General features: G+C 38.3%; 3 protein-coding genes across 3 annotated transcripts; 2 read left to right on the plus strand and 1 right to left on the minus strand.

Moving 5' to 3' along the window:
• Positions 1 to 431: 431 nt before the first annotated feature.
• Positions 432 to 11,152, plus strand: Smc3 (structural maintenance of chromosomes 3). Its single transcript, XM_071716150.1, has 19 exons — positions 432 to 631; positions 1,088 to 1,163; positions 1,245 to 1,423; positions 1,586 to 1,744; positions 1,811 to 1,970; positions 2,042 to 2,327; positions 2,409 to 2,583; positions 2,665 to 2,778; positions 2,881 to 3,131; positions 3,211 to 3,354; positions 4,655 to 4,966; positions 5,060 to 5,371; positions 5,543 to 5,744; positions 5,860 to 6,150; positions 6,440 to 6,702; positions 6,827 to 6,992; positions 7,148 to 7,286; positions 8,615 to 8,852; positions 8,967 to 11,152. The coding sequence occupies exons 1-19, from the start codon at positions 617 to 619 to the stop codon at positions 9,091 to 9,093; spliced, it is 3,609 nt and encodes a 1,202-aa protein (XP_071572251.1). The 5' UTR covers positions 432 to 616; the 3' UTR covers positions 9,094 to 11,152.
• Positions 3,541 to 4,650, plus strand: LOC139778284 (uncharacterized; the record flags this gene model as incomplete). Its single annotated transcript, XM_071716165.1, has 1 exon — positions 3,541 to 4,650. A coding segment is annotated over exon 1 (921 nt), but the record flags the coding sequence as incomplete, so codon positions are not given.
• Positions 10,123 to 13,590, minus strand: Stip1 (Stress-induced phosphoprotein 1). Its single transcript, XM_071716151.1, has 3 exons — positions 13,380 to 13,590; positions 11,420 to 12,963; positions 10,123 to 10,943 (listed from the first exon to the last, which is right to left on the minus strand). The coding sequence occupies exons 1-3, from the start codon at positions 13,389 to 13,391 to the stop codon at positions 10,871 to 10,873; spliced, it is 1,629 nt and encodes a 542-aa protein (XP_071572252.1). The 5' UTR covers positions 13,392 to 13,590; the 3' UTR covers positions 10,123 to 10,870.
• Between the last annotated feature and the right edge of the window lie 3,178 nt (positions 13,591 to 16,768).

The following is a 16,768-nucleotide window of genomic DNA, read 5'->3' on the forward strand; positions in this document are numbered from 1 at the left end:
CTATATATAGGTTAATTCATAAAGCACCCAAGGAATAACAAGCCTGTTCTTTTTAGCTGAACTTCTTGCACGGTTCATCTTTCCTCTTTTTCTTTTCACGTTGGAGAGAAAAAGAGAAAAGATGAACCGTGCAAGAAGTTCGGCTAGAACAGGCCTAATGTCTGTTCTTAAGCTCAGCTTTGTCTTTTCTCTTTTTCTTTCCAATTATATATATATATTAATTATGTTACCTGCATTAATGTAATTATTATATCGATATAATATTATTATTAATTAAATATATATTATACTTCGACTTCGAAGGCAGACACAATCTAGCGACAAAGAACAGACCTTGTACTTGACCAATCAGAATCGCTTTCTGAGAACCGTTTGCTCGACCGCGTCGCATTTTTTTTTTCCCGAACGAGGACCGTTCGCCGTCAGCCGCGTCTCTCCCGCCCAAACCTGGGGACTTTTCGGCGGCCGCCAGCCTGCGTGTTATACAAATGTCGCTCTGCCAACAAATCGGTCGAATGTTTTCGTCGCGTTTGGCGTCTGGGACTCTCGTATGCCCGACCGCGTCCCCGTCCAACGCCGACACGAATGATATGCGCGTCTGACTTCCCGTCGCATCATGTACATCAAACAGGTAACGTGAGCAAAATCGCGAGTAAATCGTGTCGCAACCCTAAACGCGCCACGCTTTTGACGGGTCTATTCCACGTCTCTTCGGCTGATGGCAGAGAACGAGACGTTTGTCGTTGTACAATAGCCTGTCACGACTCCTCTGCCTTACTTTACGTCCACGACTACGATAGACGTAAGCATCTACGTCTCGGTCTCTGCCATCAGCCTTCATTAGAGTCCACTGCTCCTTTTTCATATTTCCTTTGTCTGCTCCATTTCTTAAATTGTGGAGTACTGTACTATTTCATGTGGAATTACCATAAATTATAAGTTACTGTCGAGTCTCTGGAGCTAGTACTCCAGAGCTCCGTTCAAAGTATCAGTGTACCGTTGTCACCGTGATTCTTATTGAATTAGTGAGATTACTTTTAATGCATTAGACATTACATGTACTCATTGTGGATTTGTATTGTAACAGGTAATTATCCAAGGATTCAAGTCGTATCGTGAACAGACAGTTGTTGACCCTTTCGACCCGAGGCACAATGTAGTGGGTACGTAGCTAATGATCTTATACAGATTTAATATGCAATTAGTACGATTATATGTGTCGTAACTGGATATTTTCTTCAAAGTTGGCAGAAACGGATCTGGCAAGAGTAACTTCTTCTACGCCATTCAATTTGTCTTGAGCGATGAGTTCTCTCATCTCAGACCTGAGCAGAGGCAGGCGCTGCTGCACGAAGGAACGGGACCTCGTGTTATATCTGCCCACGTAGAAATCATATTTGATAACTCCGATGGAAGATTACCGGTAAAAATAACTAGTTTACATCGCTAGTCGAAGTTATTGTAACTTATTTTTATATATAATTATAAATACATATATAAAATATATATTCTTAATATTACTTTATATTTAATCTAGATTTATATTATTTTGTAATAAGTAATACACACAATCTTTTATTTGCAGATTGATAAAGATGCGGTCTATTTAAGAAGAGTGATTGGCTCCAAGAAGGATCAATATTTTCTCAACAAAAAGATTGTAACAAGAAACGACGTGATGAATTTATTGGAGTCGGCAGGATTTTCTAGATCCAATCCATACTACATTGTGAAGCAAGGAAAGGTTTGTTAACGTAACACATATTTATCTTAGTATAATTATCTTTAGTATAATATAATTGTTTTGCAGATAAACCAAATGGCAACAGCACCAGATTCGCACAGATTAAAGCTATTAAGAGAGGTAGCAGGTACTAGAGTATACGATGACAGAAGAGAAGAATCAAAATCCATTTTGAAAGAAACAGAAGGGAAACTAGAAAAAATCGAGGATTTTCTGCGAACAATAGGTGAAGATCAAAATTAACGAAATATTTTCAGGATAAATAAATTACAAATAAAAATAATTTATTTATTATAGAGGAGCGTTTAAAAACGCTCGAGGAAGAGAAAGAGGAACTGAAAGAGTATCAACGTTGGGACAAGCAACGTCGTTGCTTAGAATATACGATCCACGAACGCGAACTTAAGGAAAATAAAAGGAAATTAGACGACCTCGAGGTGACAAGGGCGAATAGTGGAGCCGAACAGGCGAGATTGGGTGCCGAAGCAAAAACTGCGCAAGAAATGGTACGTGCAGCTACGAAGAGGCTAAAGGAAGCGAAGAAAGAAGTGCAGACTGCCAAAGAAGAAAGAGACACCCTCAGGTAACGTGTGCCAAAGATTGTATAAAATGGATAAAAACATAGCAGAGAAAAAATATTTGTAATAAAATATTTGTAATGCAGTGCAGAGCAGCAGCAATTACTAAAAGAGAAAAACAAGTTGACTTTTACGATTAACGACTTGCTGGAGGAGGTAAAAGGTGATAATGACAGCAAGAAACGTGCTCAACAAGAATTAGAAAAATTGAAAGCTAATATCGCTCAGCGGGAAGACGAGCTAAAGGATCTTAAGCCAAAGGTGAGAAAATATTCAGATATTTAATATATTTAGTCCAATATAATTAATTCAATATACTAATGTAGAAAACCTTCTTTACAGTATGAACAAATGAAACGTGTTGAGGAAGAATGTACGCGAGACTTGCAATTAAAAGAGCAGAAACGTAAAGAACTGTATGCTAAACAAGGTCGTGGCAGTCAATTCACTACTAAGGTAAGAGAGAAAAAAAAATAACGATTATTAGAATAATTTAAATTACATTTTCGTTCTACTTGAGGTCTAGTAAGATATTTTAAAGAGATTTATTTCTTGTAGGATGAAAGAGACAAGTGGATACAAAATGAACTTAAACAGCTCACGAAACAGATAAAGGATAAAGAAGAGCATCAGAAAAAGATAAGCGAAGATTTAAAACGTGATGCGGAGAAACATGATGCCTTGGAGAAGAAAATAGGCGAACACACACGTGAGATGGAACGACAACGTGCGTCAATAGACGATCATAACAAGCAATATTACGAGCTCACAAAATCAAAGGATCAGTGTCAAGCAACACGAAAAGAACAGTATGTTTAATTTACTAAATTAACATACGCGTTACTTAGAAATCTTAGAATTTTACAAGCTGAGTACGTCAAATTGCAGGTATCGGCAGGAGAGTGTATTGCAATTAAATCTATCTGGTCTGAAGGAAGATTTAGCGAAAGCAGATCAGAGTCTAAGATCCATGGCTGGCAAGCCTATTTTGAATGGCAGGGACAGCGTACGTAAAGTGCTAGACACTTTTCGGTAAGATTAATTTTTTTATGACATAAGTATACTACATAATTTAAAAGATTTCTGAACGCTGCTATTGAAAACTTATGATGATGATGATAACATTACGAGTAATGTATGCTATTTATTGTATTTCCCCATAGGGTTTACAAGGCGTTTTTTGCGAGGAACGTACCGAAATCTCTTACAATTACTTATTAATATAAACCGACTCCCCATGACCATCTTCCTCTTCTTCCTCCTTCGCTTCTGCAACGGCCCCATCCTTGATCCTCCCTCCTTCCCGTCACCGCTCTTCCCTATTTAGCCCACTCTCTCTTCTTGCATGAGTAGCTTCTCCTCCATCCTGCTTGCGATTTCATCTTCCTCCGATCTCCCTATACTCCTATGCCTTCTCCCTTCCATTTTCTCCTCTCTCTCCTCTCTCTCTCTCTCTATCTCTCCTTTCCACCGACTTATCCTCATGAATCTTCACCCCTATACTGTTCCCTGCCTTTCTCCTCGCCTCCAACACCCGCCACATCTCCTCCTCGTCTCCCAGCTTCACCAATATGGTCATCCAGGCTCCTCTCTGTCCCACCACTACCACCTCTCTCACCGTCACCCTCACCTTTAACCCCTCCGCAAATAGCTCCTTCACTTTCTCCCAATTCGACTCCTTGCCTCCCCATTTCTCCTTCTCGACCCTCACAATTACGTTCCTTTTCCTTAGCTCATCCTCGTTCCTTTCGCCCACCCCCGCCCACCATTTCTTCTTCTCAGCCCCTCTCTCGTCGCAATCCTCCCTCTTCCTTTTGCCTCCACTTTGCTCCATTCTTTCTACCTTTCTCTCCAATCTCCTTACTTTCTCCTCAAGCTCCTCTATCCTCTCCTCCTTCCTTTTATCAATCTCTATCTTCTCCTTCGACATCTTCCTTACTTTCTCCTCAAGCTCCTCTATCCTCTCCTCCTTCCTCCTATCAACCTCTTTCTTCTCTTTCGACAACTTCCTTATTTTCTCTATACTCCTCCGCTCTTTTTCCTTCCCCCTTTTTTACGATTGGCGCAATTATTCCCTCCTTCCAATTTTCCGGCCATCCTCCCCCCTTCCATATCCTATTGATATATTTCCATGCCCAATTCTCCAACTCCTTCCCCCCTCGCTTCCAAACCTCGCCTGGAATCCCATCCCTTCCCATTGCCTTTCCATCCTTTAACTTCTTTATAACTCTCCTCATTTCTTCTAGACTTATCTCCTCTTCCTCCTCTCCTTCCTTTACCTCCCTCCCACCTTCCTTACCTAACATTACGAGTAATATCTTCGGTTTTATAGTGGACGAAAAGATATGGTTAATGAAGTGAGCAGCTACTATGGGCCTGTAATTGAAAATTTCAACTGCGACAAGAGCGTTTATATGGCTGTTGAAGTAACCGCTGGGAATCGATTGTTCCATCATATTGTGGAGACCGATAAGTTCGGCACGAAAATTTTAAAAGAAATGAACAATCAACGGTTGCCGGGAGAAGTAACTTTTATGCCTCTAAATAGACTTCACGTAAAGGACATCGATTATCCGCAGACCTCCGATGCTATACCCATGATATCCAAGTTGAATTACGATCCCAAATTTGATAAAGCGCTAAGGTAAAAGCATATAAAATAAATTTTTTTTCTTGTTACATTTCTTTGTGATATACAGACTTGATATTATTCCTATTATCTTTTTGTCAAATATAGATATATATTTGGAAAGACTTTGATCTGTCGTAACTTGGAGGCAGCAACGACTTTGGCGCGGGATTCCGGCTTAGATTGCGTTACGTTAGAAGGAGACCAGGTTTCATCCAAAGGCTCTTTAACTGGCGGATATTTCAATACACTCAGATCACGGCTCGAGATACAGAAAACAAGATCGGAATTAATGTCACAGATCTCTACTCTCGAGACCCAATTAACGACGCTTAAGGACGAAATCAGAAAGGCGGATCAAAATATTAGTTCTTACGTTAGCGAAATGCAGAAAACTGAGACCAAAAATAGTAAAGCTAAGTAAGTAATTAAATAATATCTTTAATTTAGAATTATAATTAGTGTTAATGTCAAATTTTACATTTGATATAGTATTTAAATATTTATATTTAATTATTTAAATAAATGTTGAAATTTTATTATCAATTTCAATTATGAAGATTAATCAGTGTTTTATCATTTACTTGACAGAGATATATATGATAAAATAAAAGCAGAGATACGTCTTATGAAGGAAGAATTGAGTGCTATAGAAAGGTACCGGACCCCGAAAGAAAGAAGTCTTGCACAGTGCACATCAAGTTTGGAAGCAATGCGCGCAACTAAAGATGGCCTAGAGAGTGAGTTACATCAAGAACTTATGGCGCAGTTATCCGTCGCGGATCAGCATCAGGTGCGCGTAAAGAACGAATTTTCAATGTAGTTGAATTAAAGAATATCATATCCTTATTTCTTTTTCTCCATCTCGGGTAAAGATTTGAAACTTTACTGATTATCGGCTTTTGTAGGTTGACACTTTAAATGACGACATTAGACGCTTAACGAAAGAAAATAAAGAAGCGTTTGCGAAACGAATGCAATTAGAAGCAGAGAAGAATAAGTTAGAAAACTTATTAACAAACAACTTAGTAAGAAGAAAGGATGAGCTGGTCCAAGCTTTACAAGAGATTTCAGTTGAGGACCGACAGCGGCAGCTTGACTCATCAAAAATTCAGTTGGCGGATATTGAAAAGAGACTAGTGAAAGTAAACGAGGACTTCAAAGCCCAGAATGATAAAGTGTCTAGTGCAATGAAGAAAGTAAGTATTTAAAAACACAGATAGATATCTCTAGGAGTCTCGTGAGTCGAAAGGCTCAAAACAATGTGACACACTACTAGGCGGCCGGTCCTCGCGGGCCGGTCGTCGCACGAGCCCGGTTTGCCGTACGGCGCCTCTGCCCGTCGTCGGGATCTCACCGCTTACGACGGCACGGCGTCTAACGGTCGAACATGAGTTTCGCGAGTTCGATGTCGAGACTCGGAATCGTCTCACTTGTATCTGTTTAAGTAATATAATCCTTAATTCGTCCATTTTGTCGTATGTTTAGCAAAAATCGGAGTCTGCTGAAGTCGAGAAATGGAAATTGAAAGAAAAAGAGGCGCAAGAGAAAATAGAAGCAGACGCGAAAGATTTAGAGAAATTAACAAGCAAGTTAAATATCTTGCAGCAGAAAATAGTGGAATGTACACAGAAGATTACTGAACTCGGCGCGTTGCCTAGTCACGAGGCTTATTCTAGGTTTAATACAATGTCCACGAAACAGCTGTTTAAAGAAATGGAAAAGGCAAATAATCATCTAAAAAAATATAGGTGCATATATTTTCTATTTAAATATAGTAAACTGATTAAAAGCAAAAATTATTAATAATTATCTACTATTACTATTTTAATTAAAGACTATTGTTTCTTAACGTATTTATTATGTTTTTTCTAGCCATGTAAATAAGAAAGCTTTGGATCAGTTCATGTCCTTCAGCGATCAGAAAGAAAGATTAGTGAAACGGAAAGAAGAATTGGACCGAGGCGACGAGAAAATAAAAGAACTCATGTCGGTACTTGAACAGCGCAAATGTGAAGCGATACAATTTACGTTTAAACAGGTATGTCTGTTTTTATACAATATACATATATATTATATAGTGTATCGCTTAGACTTGACTTTTAAAACAGTGGAGGATTAATATTGGTATATTAATCTATTACGATAATAGACTCTTAAACACAATTTCATGTGACAATCTTTTTTTTTTTTAAGGTGAGCAAATATTTCAGTGAAGTATTTAAAAAACTTGTACCTTCGGGGCATGCACAATTGGTTATGAGGACTGCGGACGGCGATGAAGGAGATGATGGGACAGCGGAGCCATCAGATTCTGATAGATTTATTGGCGTAGGTGAGGAAATAGATTTATATGTATATGTTACGGGCAATTTGATAAATTGGGCATTATGCATAATGGCCGGGCAATATGCATAATTCCCAATTTGTTCGGTCAAAATGATTAATAGAGAAGAATTAATCAAATTGCCCGGTCATTATGCATATTTCCCAATGCTAAATGGTCATTTTGATAAATCACCTTATTTGAGTTGATTTTCCCGACAATCTTAAGCCCCTTGGACAATAGACGATAGCGATAGCGATAGCGACAGACATCACTAACCTACATAGGTTAGATGACGCGCTTTAAAAGTATTTAACTGTTTAAAGCGCGTCACTAACCTATGTACAAGTTTAGCGACAGAATAGTTGCTTTTTTCGAAGTCATCGGAAAATTTTTTCCACCGGAAGAGAATACAACCGACAATGAGTAATAATTAATCCGTATTTGATAAATAAAAAAACCAAATATCCGAGTTTAGTGTTTTTTTCTCATTTTCTTAACGATATCTTAAAAAATTCTAGCAACCCCCAAATTTTATCAACAGTTTTGGATTCGAGGGGCAAAAATACATAGAATTTACCTCTTTTCAATTGATTTCTCGTTGGGGCCCTAATTGTAGACATTTACCGAAAGTTGAAATTATAGACAGACTGCCATTCTTTTTAGAAAGATATTTTAATATGTTAATCACATTTCCCACTTGTCTGTGGGCATTATGCATAATGACCGGTCAGTTTGATTAATTTGAACATTTTTGCTTCTATTATTCAAATGTCCCGAAAGAAGGGAATTATGCATATTGCCCGGCCATTATGCATAATGGCCTAGTTTACACCGTGCGACCTGACCTATGCCCTGACCTAAAATAGGCTTCTAAACAAAACGTTTACACCATGTAGACCTATGATACTTTTGGTCGAATATAGATAAAAATCCAGTATCCAGTATTTATTGGTACACTCTCTGCACTTTAGGCGATCTTTAGGTCACCTGCGTTTACACGCGTTACGTTCTACTTTAGGTCTACGCCTAATTTAGGTCAGGGCACGCGAAAAAGAGACCTGACCCAAGCGAGGTCGCAACTGTTTACATCGTCGCGACCTATCGTGTTTGGGTTGAATATAAGGTATAGGTCGCGGCCTAAACGCACGGTGTAAACTAGGCCAATGACCGAATTAATCAAATTGCCCGTAACATATATGACTCAAATATTTTGTGCAATATAATAAGAAAAATTTATTTAAAAATTTGATTTATTTTTTTCTTTGAGCTAGCTATATTTGTGTGATATATATTTTTTATTTATGATTTCAAAAACTTATATCTATTATTTCTAGGCATAAAAGTGTCATTCACGGGACACAGAGGCGAAATGCGAGAGATGAATCAATTATCTGGTGGTCAAAAATCACTCGTAGCATTGGCCCTGATATTCGCGATACAAAAGTGCGATCCTGCACCGTTTTACTTGTTCGATGAAATCGATCAGGCGCTAGATGCGCAACACAGAAAGGCGGTAGCAGATATGATCCACGAACTTAGTTCCGATGCCCAGTTCATTACCACGACATTCAGGTAATAGAATCAGTGTCTAAGGGATTTTGAGCCTGATTCACGCTCGTTTTAAGATGACAGAATTATTATGGTTATCGGTCAATGTAAAAAAATAAAAATGTATTTGTTTCGTAGACCGGAATTACTGCACCATGCGAACAAATTCTATGGAGTGAAGTTCAGAAATAAAGTTTCGCATGTCGAATGCGTGACGCGGGAAGAAGCGGCCGATTTCGTCGAAGACGATACAACGCATGGTTAAAATAAGAATATTTTATTTATAAAGTCTACAATCAAGAAAACTTATTATTTTTTTTATTGTCTTTTCGTGTATCCAGGAGATAACACACATACACATGTAAACGGTTGAAGTTTACTGTGATCTCCATCGAGATTTTCTTAATTTCATTTTTCATCATTGATAGTTTTTTGAAAGATACTTTATGTATGAAATCTCACATAAGGAAAACGAGGAAAAAATAATTTTTTATATGTTCGCAATATATAAATCTGGATTTTTCGCACGTATCATTGTAGTATGCGGTATGATAGTCATATTATATTAGGCGATTTTTAGCGTGACTCTAATATAACAACCAAAGTGTACCAAACTGTACCAGAACATTTTCGCGTGTTTGATAATTCGTGGTATAGCCGTTTTGGTACCTAGTTGGTTGATACCACGCTATATATACCAAGTAATGAAGCAGGTTACCTGTTGGTACTTGTTGTTAAGTTGCAAATACGCGCCAAATATAACACAAATAGATGTAAACAATGTATTTTACATATTTATTTCGTGTAAAATTTATCTTGGACTTGGTGTTTCAATCACAGTTATTCTACAAGCACAAGTTTCGCGCGTATAGAAAAGAATCAATGTTTTAGCCTACTGTTAACAACCAATATGTTTTAGCGGTACATCTTAACAGAATAAGCTCCGCCCCTACCAATAGCAACCCTGGTATATCTAACGATCGTCAAAAATCGCCTATTGTAATGTATTATAAAATGTGTATAATTTTTGATAATTAATTTAATAATATTTGCAACAAATTACAAGTTGTGGAAACATTACAAATATGATAATTGAAAATTGGTATATATATAAACTGTTTTTTATATTATATAAACTTTATAGGAAAATAAAAGAGGACTATTATAAGAAACACAATAATATCAGTGCGTTATGAAGTCTTAGAATAATCGTATCCTATTATAATCAGGATAGTTTTTAAGTAGATATAACAGAGGTGTTAATAAGGACAATAAATATTCCCAAGTAGAAAACTCGGTTTAAAAAGATGTTTATTCGAAGCATTCCTCTCATCGGTTGTCGCCTTAGTCTGACTTCGCATTCATTATATTATTATGACTAATTTTAGTACTAAAAGCACTAAATCAACTTTTAAAAGAAATGTTAGTGTGTGCATCATATACAGAAATAATTTTACGGAAAACTTTCCAAGGATTATTATTCTAGTTTTAGACGATTTTATTACCTAAAACATATAATAACGCTATCAACTTCCAAAGTGATGATATTCACGATTCAGCCATCGGAGTAAGTTTCCTTTTAAATGTAAATATTACATATTAAGAGTTCACCAGCTTCACAATTACACTTCATTTTTGCACAAAGAGCCTCACTATATGTATATATGTGTATCGTTACACACGTGATCACCGTAACAAGTCTTGTAATGCAAAAGTCATCGATGACACTAAAGGCCACTGCGTTTGCACGAAAGAATCATATGTATAATGTAACTTTTATTCCAAATGGCTTTTTGAACACAGATTTTAAGAGCAATATGGCTATAAATATCCCATATGGCTAATGTATCTGCGATACGCGAATGCGAATTTCCTCAATATTAAAGGAATTTGTGACAGCAGAGCAATATGACGATAGGTATCCCATATGGCTAATATATCTGCAATACACGAATGCGAATTTCCTTAATATTAAAGGAACTTATGACAGCAGTGTTATTCTTCTTTTATTACAAGTATGTTGTATGCGGTTCCTTACATCTTCAATGGATAGCGATGAGACCAGATTCCAAAAGTTTTTGCAATTTTGCAGCTATATCAGGGTTCTTCAAATGGCTGTAAAAAAAGAAAAAAGGTTCATTAAACATTCGTATCATTAAATAGGGAAATAGAAAAATTATTTTAGAAGGGAATGATCCTTGAATTTCCAAAGAACATTCAATAGTGTATTAATCCTCGGAAGAGGAACGCCTGAAACTTCTTCCGACTCATAGTAAAGTTTCTCTTGTATGTGTTGCAAAATAAATTTTTATATGAGAATGTTATTTACTTGATTTGTTATTTTGTTTGGAGCTCAAGACTCCTTGAGCCGTACAGTCTAAACAAAACAGAGTGAAGGCATGGGTCACGAGTAATCCGGCCTCTGCCTTCCGAGGGTTAAAGAAAGTAAAGAGTATAGTAAAGTTGTTGGGATGGTGAGTGGCTCCGTAAGAAAGCGGTTGACTACGAATTGACGATTCTACTCGATCCTGTTCGATCCCAACTCTCATCCCATATATTTTTCCGGTATATGTTTTTAATATAATACTTACTCTTGTAAAGCTCTTGGATCGCTCTGCATTTGTTCCAAGATGAGCCTCATGGCTGGATCTCGCAATATGCCCTGGATCTCTGGATCCGCCATCGCTCTCTTTCTAACTTCTTCCGGATTAGAGGTAGCGGATACGGCGCAAGAGCGATAGCCCTCTAACGCTTCGCTGTTCTGCGGATCCAGTTCGAGAGCCTTCTGATACGCCGACAAGGCTTTTCCCGGCTGTTGCATGGCCTGAAGAATCTTTCCTTTCCTAATCCATCCCTTGATGAACTTGGGATCCAGCTCGACCACCTTCTCGCAATCCTTCAGACCGAGGTCGAACGCCGCCAGTTTTGTGTAACAGGCCGCTCTGTTGCTGTAATATTTCGGATCGTCCGGATTTCTCCGGACCGCCTCGGAATAATGCTTTATAGCCGCGGGATAATCGCCATCTTTGTACTTTTGATTCCCAAATTCCTTCTCCTCTTCCGCCTTCTCCGGGTCGATGTAAGCCTTCCTCTCTTCCTCCCTGATTATTTTGTCTATATCCGAGAGTAAGGTTTTAATCTCCGGCGTTCTGTGCTCGGACATGGACTTTTCGTAATACACCTTGGCCTGCTTCCAATTCTCCATTTTTTTGTAAGCGTGACCGATTCTCGTGAACGCTTTCGCTATCAATTTGAAATCCGCTCTATTCTCCCTACCGACCTCAATGGCTTTCTCGCACTGAGCGATACATTTCTGATACTCCTTCTGCTCGAAGTACACCGCCGCTATGTTCAACAAGTAAACGATTTCCGTCGGGTCCAATTCCACCGCTTTGTCGTAATGCTGCAGAGCTTCCTCGAAGCTCCTCTTTTTGTAAGCCTCGTTGCCGAGTTTCTTCTCCTCTAAGGCTTTTCTCTTTTCAGGCGGAAGATTATCCTCCTCCTTCTTCTGGGGCTTCGGTTCCGGTTTGGGTTTCGGCGGCTCCGGCGGATTCATCGGCTCGGTTTCCATCGCCTCCTCCATGTCGGCGCTCATTCCTAACAGCACGCTAAGGGTGGTGAGCACTCTGGTGTCTTGTAGCTTGGTACCGAGACTCTGTGGATTGGTTCGCAGTTCATGCAGCAGTTTCATGTATTCCGGATCAGCTAGATATCCCTTCGTTCGGGAATCGCTCGCCAGCTTGACGAAGATGTCCGGCGAGTTGAATGGATTGGTCACGGCGGCGGTTTTCTGGGCCCTCACCTCGGCCAGACTGCTTCTGAGCTGCGCATTGTTCGGATCCAGCTGTAGGCCCTTCTCGTAAGCCCGGATAGACTCGTCGTATCTGCCCAGGTAAGCGAGAGCGCTGCCCTTGCGCGAGTAACCCTTTCCCCAGTCCGGCTTCAAACTGACGGTCTTCTCGGCGTCCTCCAGCGCCTGCTGATACTTCTCGGACTTTGCGTACGCCGCCGAGCGGTTACTGTAGAGAACGTGATTCTTGCCGTCCAGGTTGATCGCGTCCGTGTAGCATTTAATGGCCTCATCGTAATTGCCCGTCTGTAAAGCGGCGTTCCCTCTCTCCTTCAACAAAGCTACCTGCAAAGCCACACATACATATATATAATATATATATAAAATACTCAATCATGCAGATATTGACAGAAGGATGCCAGAATCTCTCGGGTTAATGCCTATATTGATCAGCCAGACTTTTAATCTTAATAACTTTAAGCGGATCAGCTCACGATCTTTTATTATCTATTTATCCTTGATCTAGCCTTGTGTCGGCGTGTCCTTGCTCCGTTTCGTTGCGATCGGTTTCGAGGAGAGACGAGTGGTCTCACACGCGGGCGAGATTCGCCGAGGGGGGTTAGAGGGAGGACAATCGTCGACCTCGCGGAACGCGAGGACGCGTTTCCGAGGAAACGCCGAGAGCACGCCTTCGCCGTAGCGATCGCGCGCGTAATTTACGGCCACCCACAACGTGGGTGCCTCTCGTCGCAACCGCTTACCTGATCACTCATCACGCACGCCGGAAATGTTGAGCCTCTCTATCTCGTTCTCCGACGACCGTACGGTTCACTCGTGCGAAAGACGAAAGACACGTTCGACGATGACTCGTGCGAATTCTCGTAAATTCTCACTCTCAGTTCAGTATGCCACCGCACGCGTGTGTGGTGTGTGCCGGCGCAGGTTTCAGACAGAAAGCTCCAGAAACGGACGAGCAGCGACCCCACGCTACTCGCTGTGACTCGCTGCTCACCGAACGCGTGGTAGGACGTGTATACGTGTATATGCACATATGCATATATACGGGGTGTTCACGAAGTCGCGCCGCGTTATTTCGTGTGAAACGGATCGTTTTCGAAGGAGCCTTAATGTTGGCGATATTTATACGGATTTGTGAAATATGTAAATTATTTTTTCATTTTTTATTTTGTATTTTTTTATTTTTTACATTACTATAATACAAAGCGCGCCCTTTGCTTTCATCTATAGGAGACCTAGATAAAATTTTAGAGAGAAGATAATAATGAAAAAAGTAATAAGAAAGGGATTATAATTTTTTTCATTAATTATTGTCTTCCCTTTCATTATTTCTATGATAAAAGAGAAGATAACAAATTAATAAAAAAACGATAGGAGAAAAATAAAGAAGGAGATTATCATTTTGTTCATTAATTGAATTATTATCTTTTCTCTTTCATCGTCTCTATGATGAATTTAGGGGAACGCATCTTCGTCACGATTTTTATCGCATCGAAGAGACGGAGTTTCAGCATATTTTGGAGAAAGATGTACTCTCGTCGGGAAATTTTATAGGTTTTAAACTGATTGTAGAACTGAGATTTGTAAAGACTAAGGATGGAGCGCGCGTAAAAGGCGATTTTTTTTCTTCGTAACATTATTTATCGAATTTATATAATTCTCTGACGGAGGATTGCATTTGCACATTTCATTAATCGGCAATTTACGACGAAAAATTTACCTTCTCTAATATACTTAATGACTTTTTAAGCACCCCGTATATCTGCACATACACACGCACGTTGTGAGTAATCGTCTAAACGTTCTGGCGGGAATGACGTTGGATATTCCGTGTAATTGTGAATGCAATTCATAGAGTCCGCTTTAGAACGATGCTATAATTTGGAATTCAGAAATTTTATTTACGTTTTTCCGCGCCGCGTAACATAAAGAGATATTTATTGAACAGTTTTTAAATGAGAGAATCTCAAAATACGCGAATAAATAAAATAAAATGTATATTAGCATATTGACCGCCATTCATGAATGACGATCAATTTTATGGAAAACTGCCACGTCATTCTGGTACTATATATCATCGACGCTCAATTTCAAGAAATACTGTCAAGAAACCAAACCTGTTTCCCTTTATTATTTATTTGTTTGCCATAAAATCTCGCTTTAGGTAAAAAATATTATTGTTGTAACATTAAAAAAATTTTAAATTATTTATTTAAATTTGTCTTCGTTGTTTGAATATGAATTCCATTCTCGAAAACAAATTTGTTCTTTGCACTTTTTATACTGTTCATCTTTCTTTTCTCCATGTAATTATATATATATATATTTCATTTTAAGTGAACCTAGTGCAATCGAACAGACATGCAAAGAACAGACCTAATGAGTATTATTCATTTATGAGTGATGACATACATATGACATATTGCATTAAAATGCATAGATAATATGGCATATAAAAATGAAAATAGGACTTTTTGTTCCAGTAATGTAGATTATTACTATAAATTAGATTATTGGAGATATTCCGTTATCATCGTAATCTTTTTCGTATTTATGTAAAGAAAAGTTACAGCAAACATGCGCATCCATTCTACCATCATGCGATAAGTTTTCTTTAGAGTTGCACTATACACTCTTTCTGTACACTTTAAATAAAATAATTAAAGATATAATTAAACCGAAATGTGGATATATAATTTGATTTTAATTATAAATTAGACGGAAAAGAAGGAAAGACAAAAAATGTAGGAAGTTCCACTACAAAGACTAGACCTTTAATTAGTATCCAATTTTATTTTACCAATGTAAATTAACTTTAATCTCGGTTTAACTTAATTACTTTTTATTTTATTTTCTAAGTTCTAAGAATTAGAAAAAGATAGAATTAGAAAAAAGAATTAGAAAAAATAGAAATGGACATTAGGTTTGTTTTTTTAATACATCTCATTTCTTTTAATATCATATTTTCGCGGCTTAAGCAAAAGAATCTACCGGAAAATCCGGTTGATAATCCTGGTGAATCTCTGAAACGCGGGTTTTGAAAATGGAAGAATGATGGGTACCGAATGTAGATATGGTGGGCACGACGAAGATATTGTTTAAATTTAAAAAATAGACCCTTTTTCGTCAAATGGAAAGGCTTAAAAAATCATTATTTATTTAAAAAATACTCAGAATGTTACGAAGAATTGCGCATTTAAATTAAAGAGTCCGAATCGATCTAGGATGACCTGGACTGAACTCCGGTTAATTGGCGATTACCTCATTAAGGTAATATCTATTTAATATATCTATTTAATATTTTGTTTGGAGCTTGGAATTTTCGACTTTTTGTTGCTTGATACATGGAAAGAGATTAGATCAATAAACGGTGAATTATGTAATTAGAAATTATTCTGCAAGTAACTCTGTCGATCGCTAATTAAGGTGATTTTGACAAAACTCCAACTTGATTGGCGATTAAATTAACCGACAGAATTGCTTATAGCAAAATTTTCAATATTTTTTGTCGCTATATAATGTAATCTTCCTTTAAATCAAATTTAAGTAAAATTATAATCAACTAGAATCTTATAAATATTAAATAATGTAGTAGGCGAATGCAGAATCCTAGAGAGATACGAACAACATTTTAAGAACTGATGAGGATTCAGAAGTTGGAGAAGAGAGCGTTAAGCTGTATTGGGGTCATAATAAAGGCTTTTGACTATATGAATTTACGTATTATTTCACTACACGTGTTAACAAAATGGTACAGGCCAAATTAATCGCCGATTACGTTAATCCGACGGTGAAAATCGCCTCTTTTCACAGGATTTCCCATGAGCGAGGAGACGCGCGTCTATCTTGGGAGCGACATTCCACTGCGGACGCGACTATAATTACTCCGCGCTTACGTGTTGGGGAACACGCTCTCAGACGAGCCGTCGTTTCTACGATATCCAAATATACCCCAAAACCTGCATGAATTCTCTTTCTCTTTCTCTTTCTCTCCCTCTCTATGGATCAAACTCCCTGAAAAAGGAATGAGCGAGCTTCTTGGAATGCCTAGACCATTACACGAAACTCGAAATAACACGCGACGGCCGGCCCTTGCTCTAGATTTTTACGTCGCCGTTGCGGATTTAACCGC

Source organism: Temnothorax nylanderi, unplaced genomic scaffold (genome assembly GCF_030848795.1).
Source record: "Temnothorax nylanderi isolate EJ_2023f unplaced genomic scaffold, tnyl_v1.0 TNYL_tig0177_pilon, whole genome shotgun sequence".
In the NCBI taxonomy this organism is placed as follows: domain Eukaryota; kingdom Metazoa; phylum Arthropoda; class Insecta; order Hymenoptera; family Formicidae; genus Temnothorax; species Temnothorax nylanderi.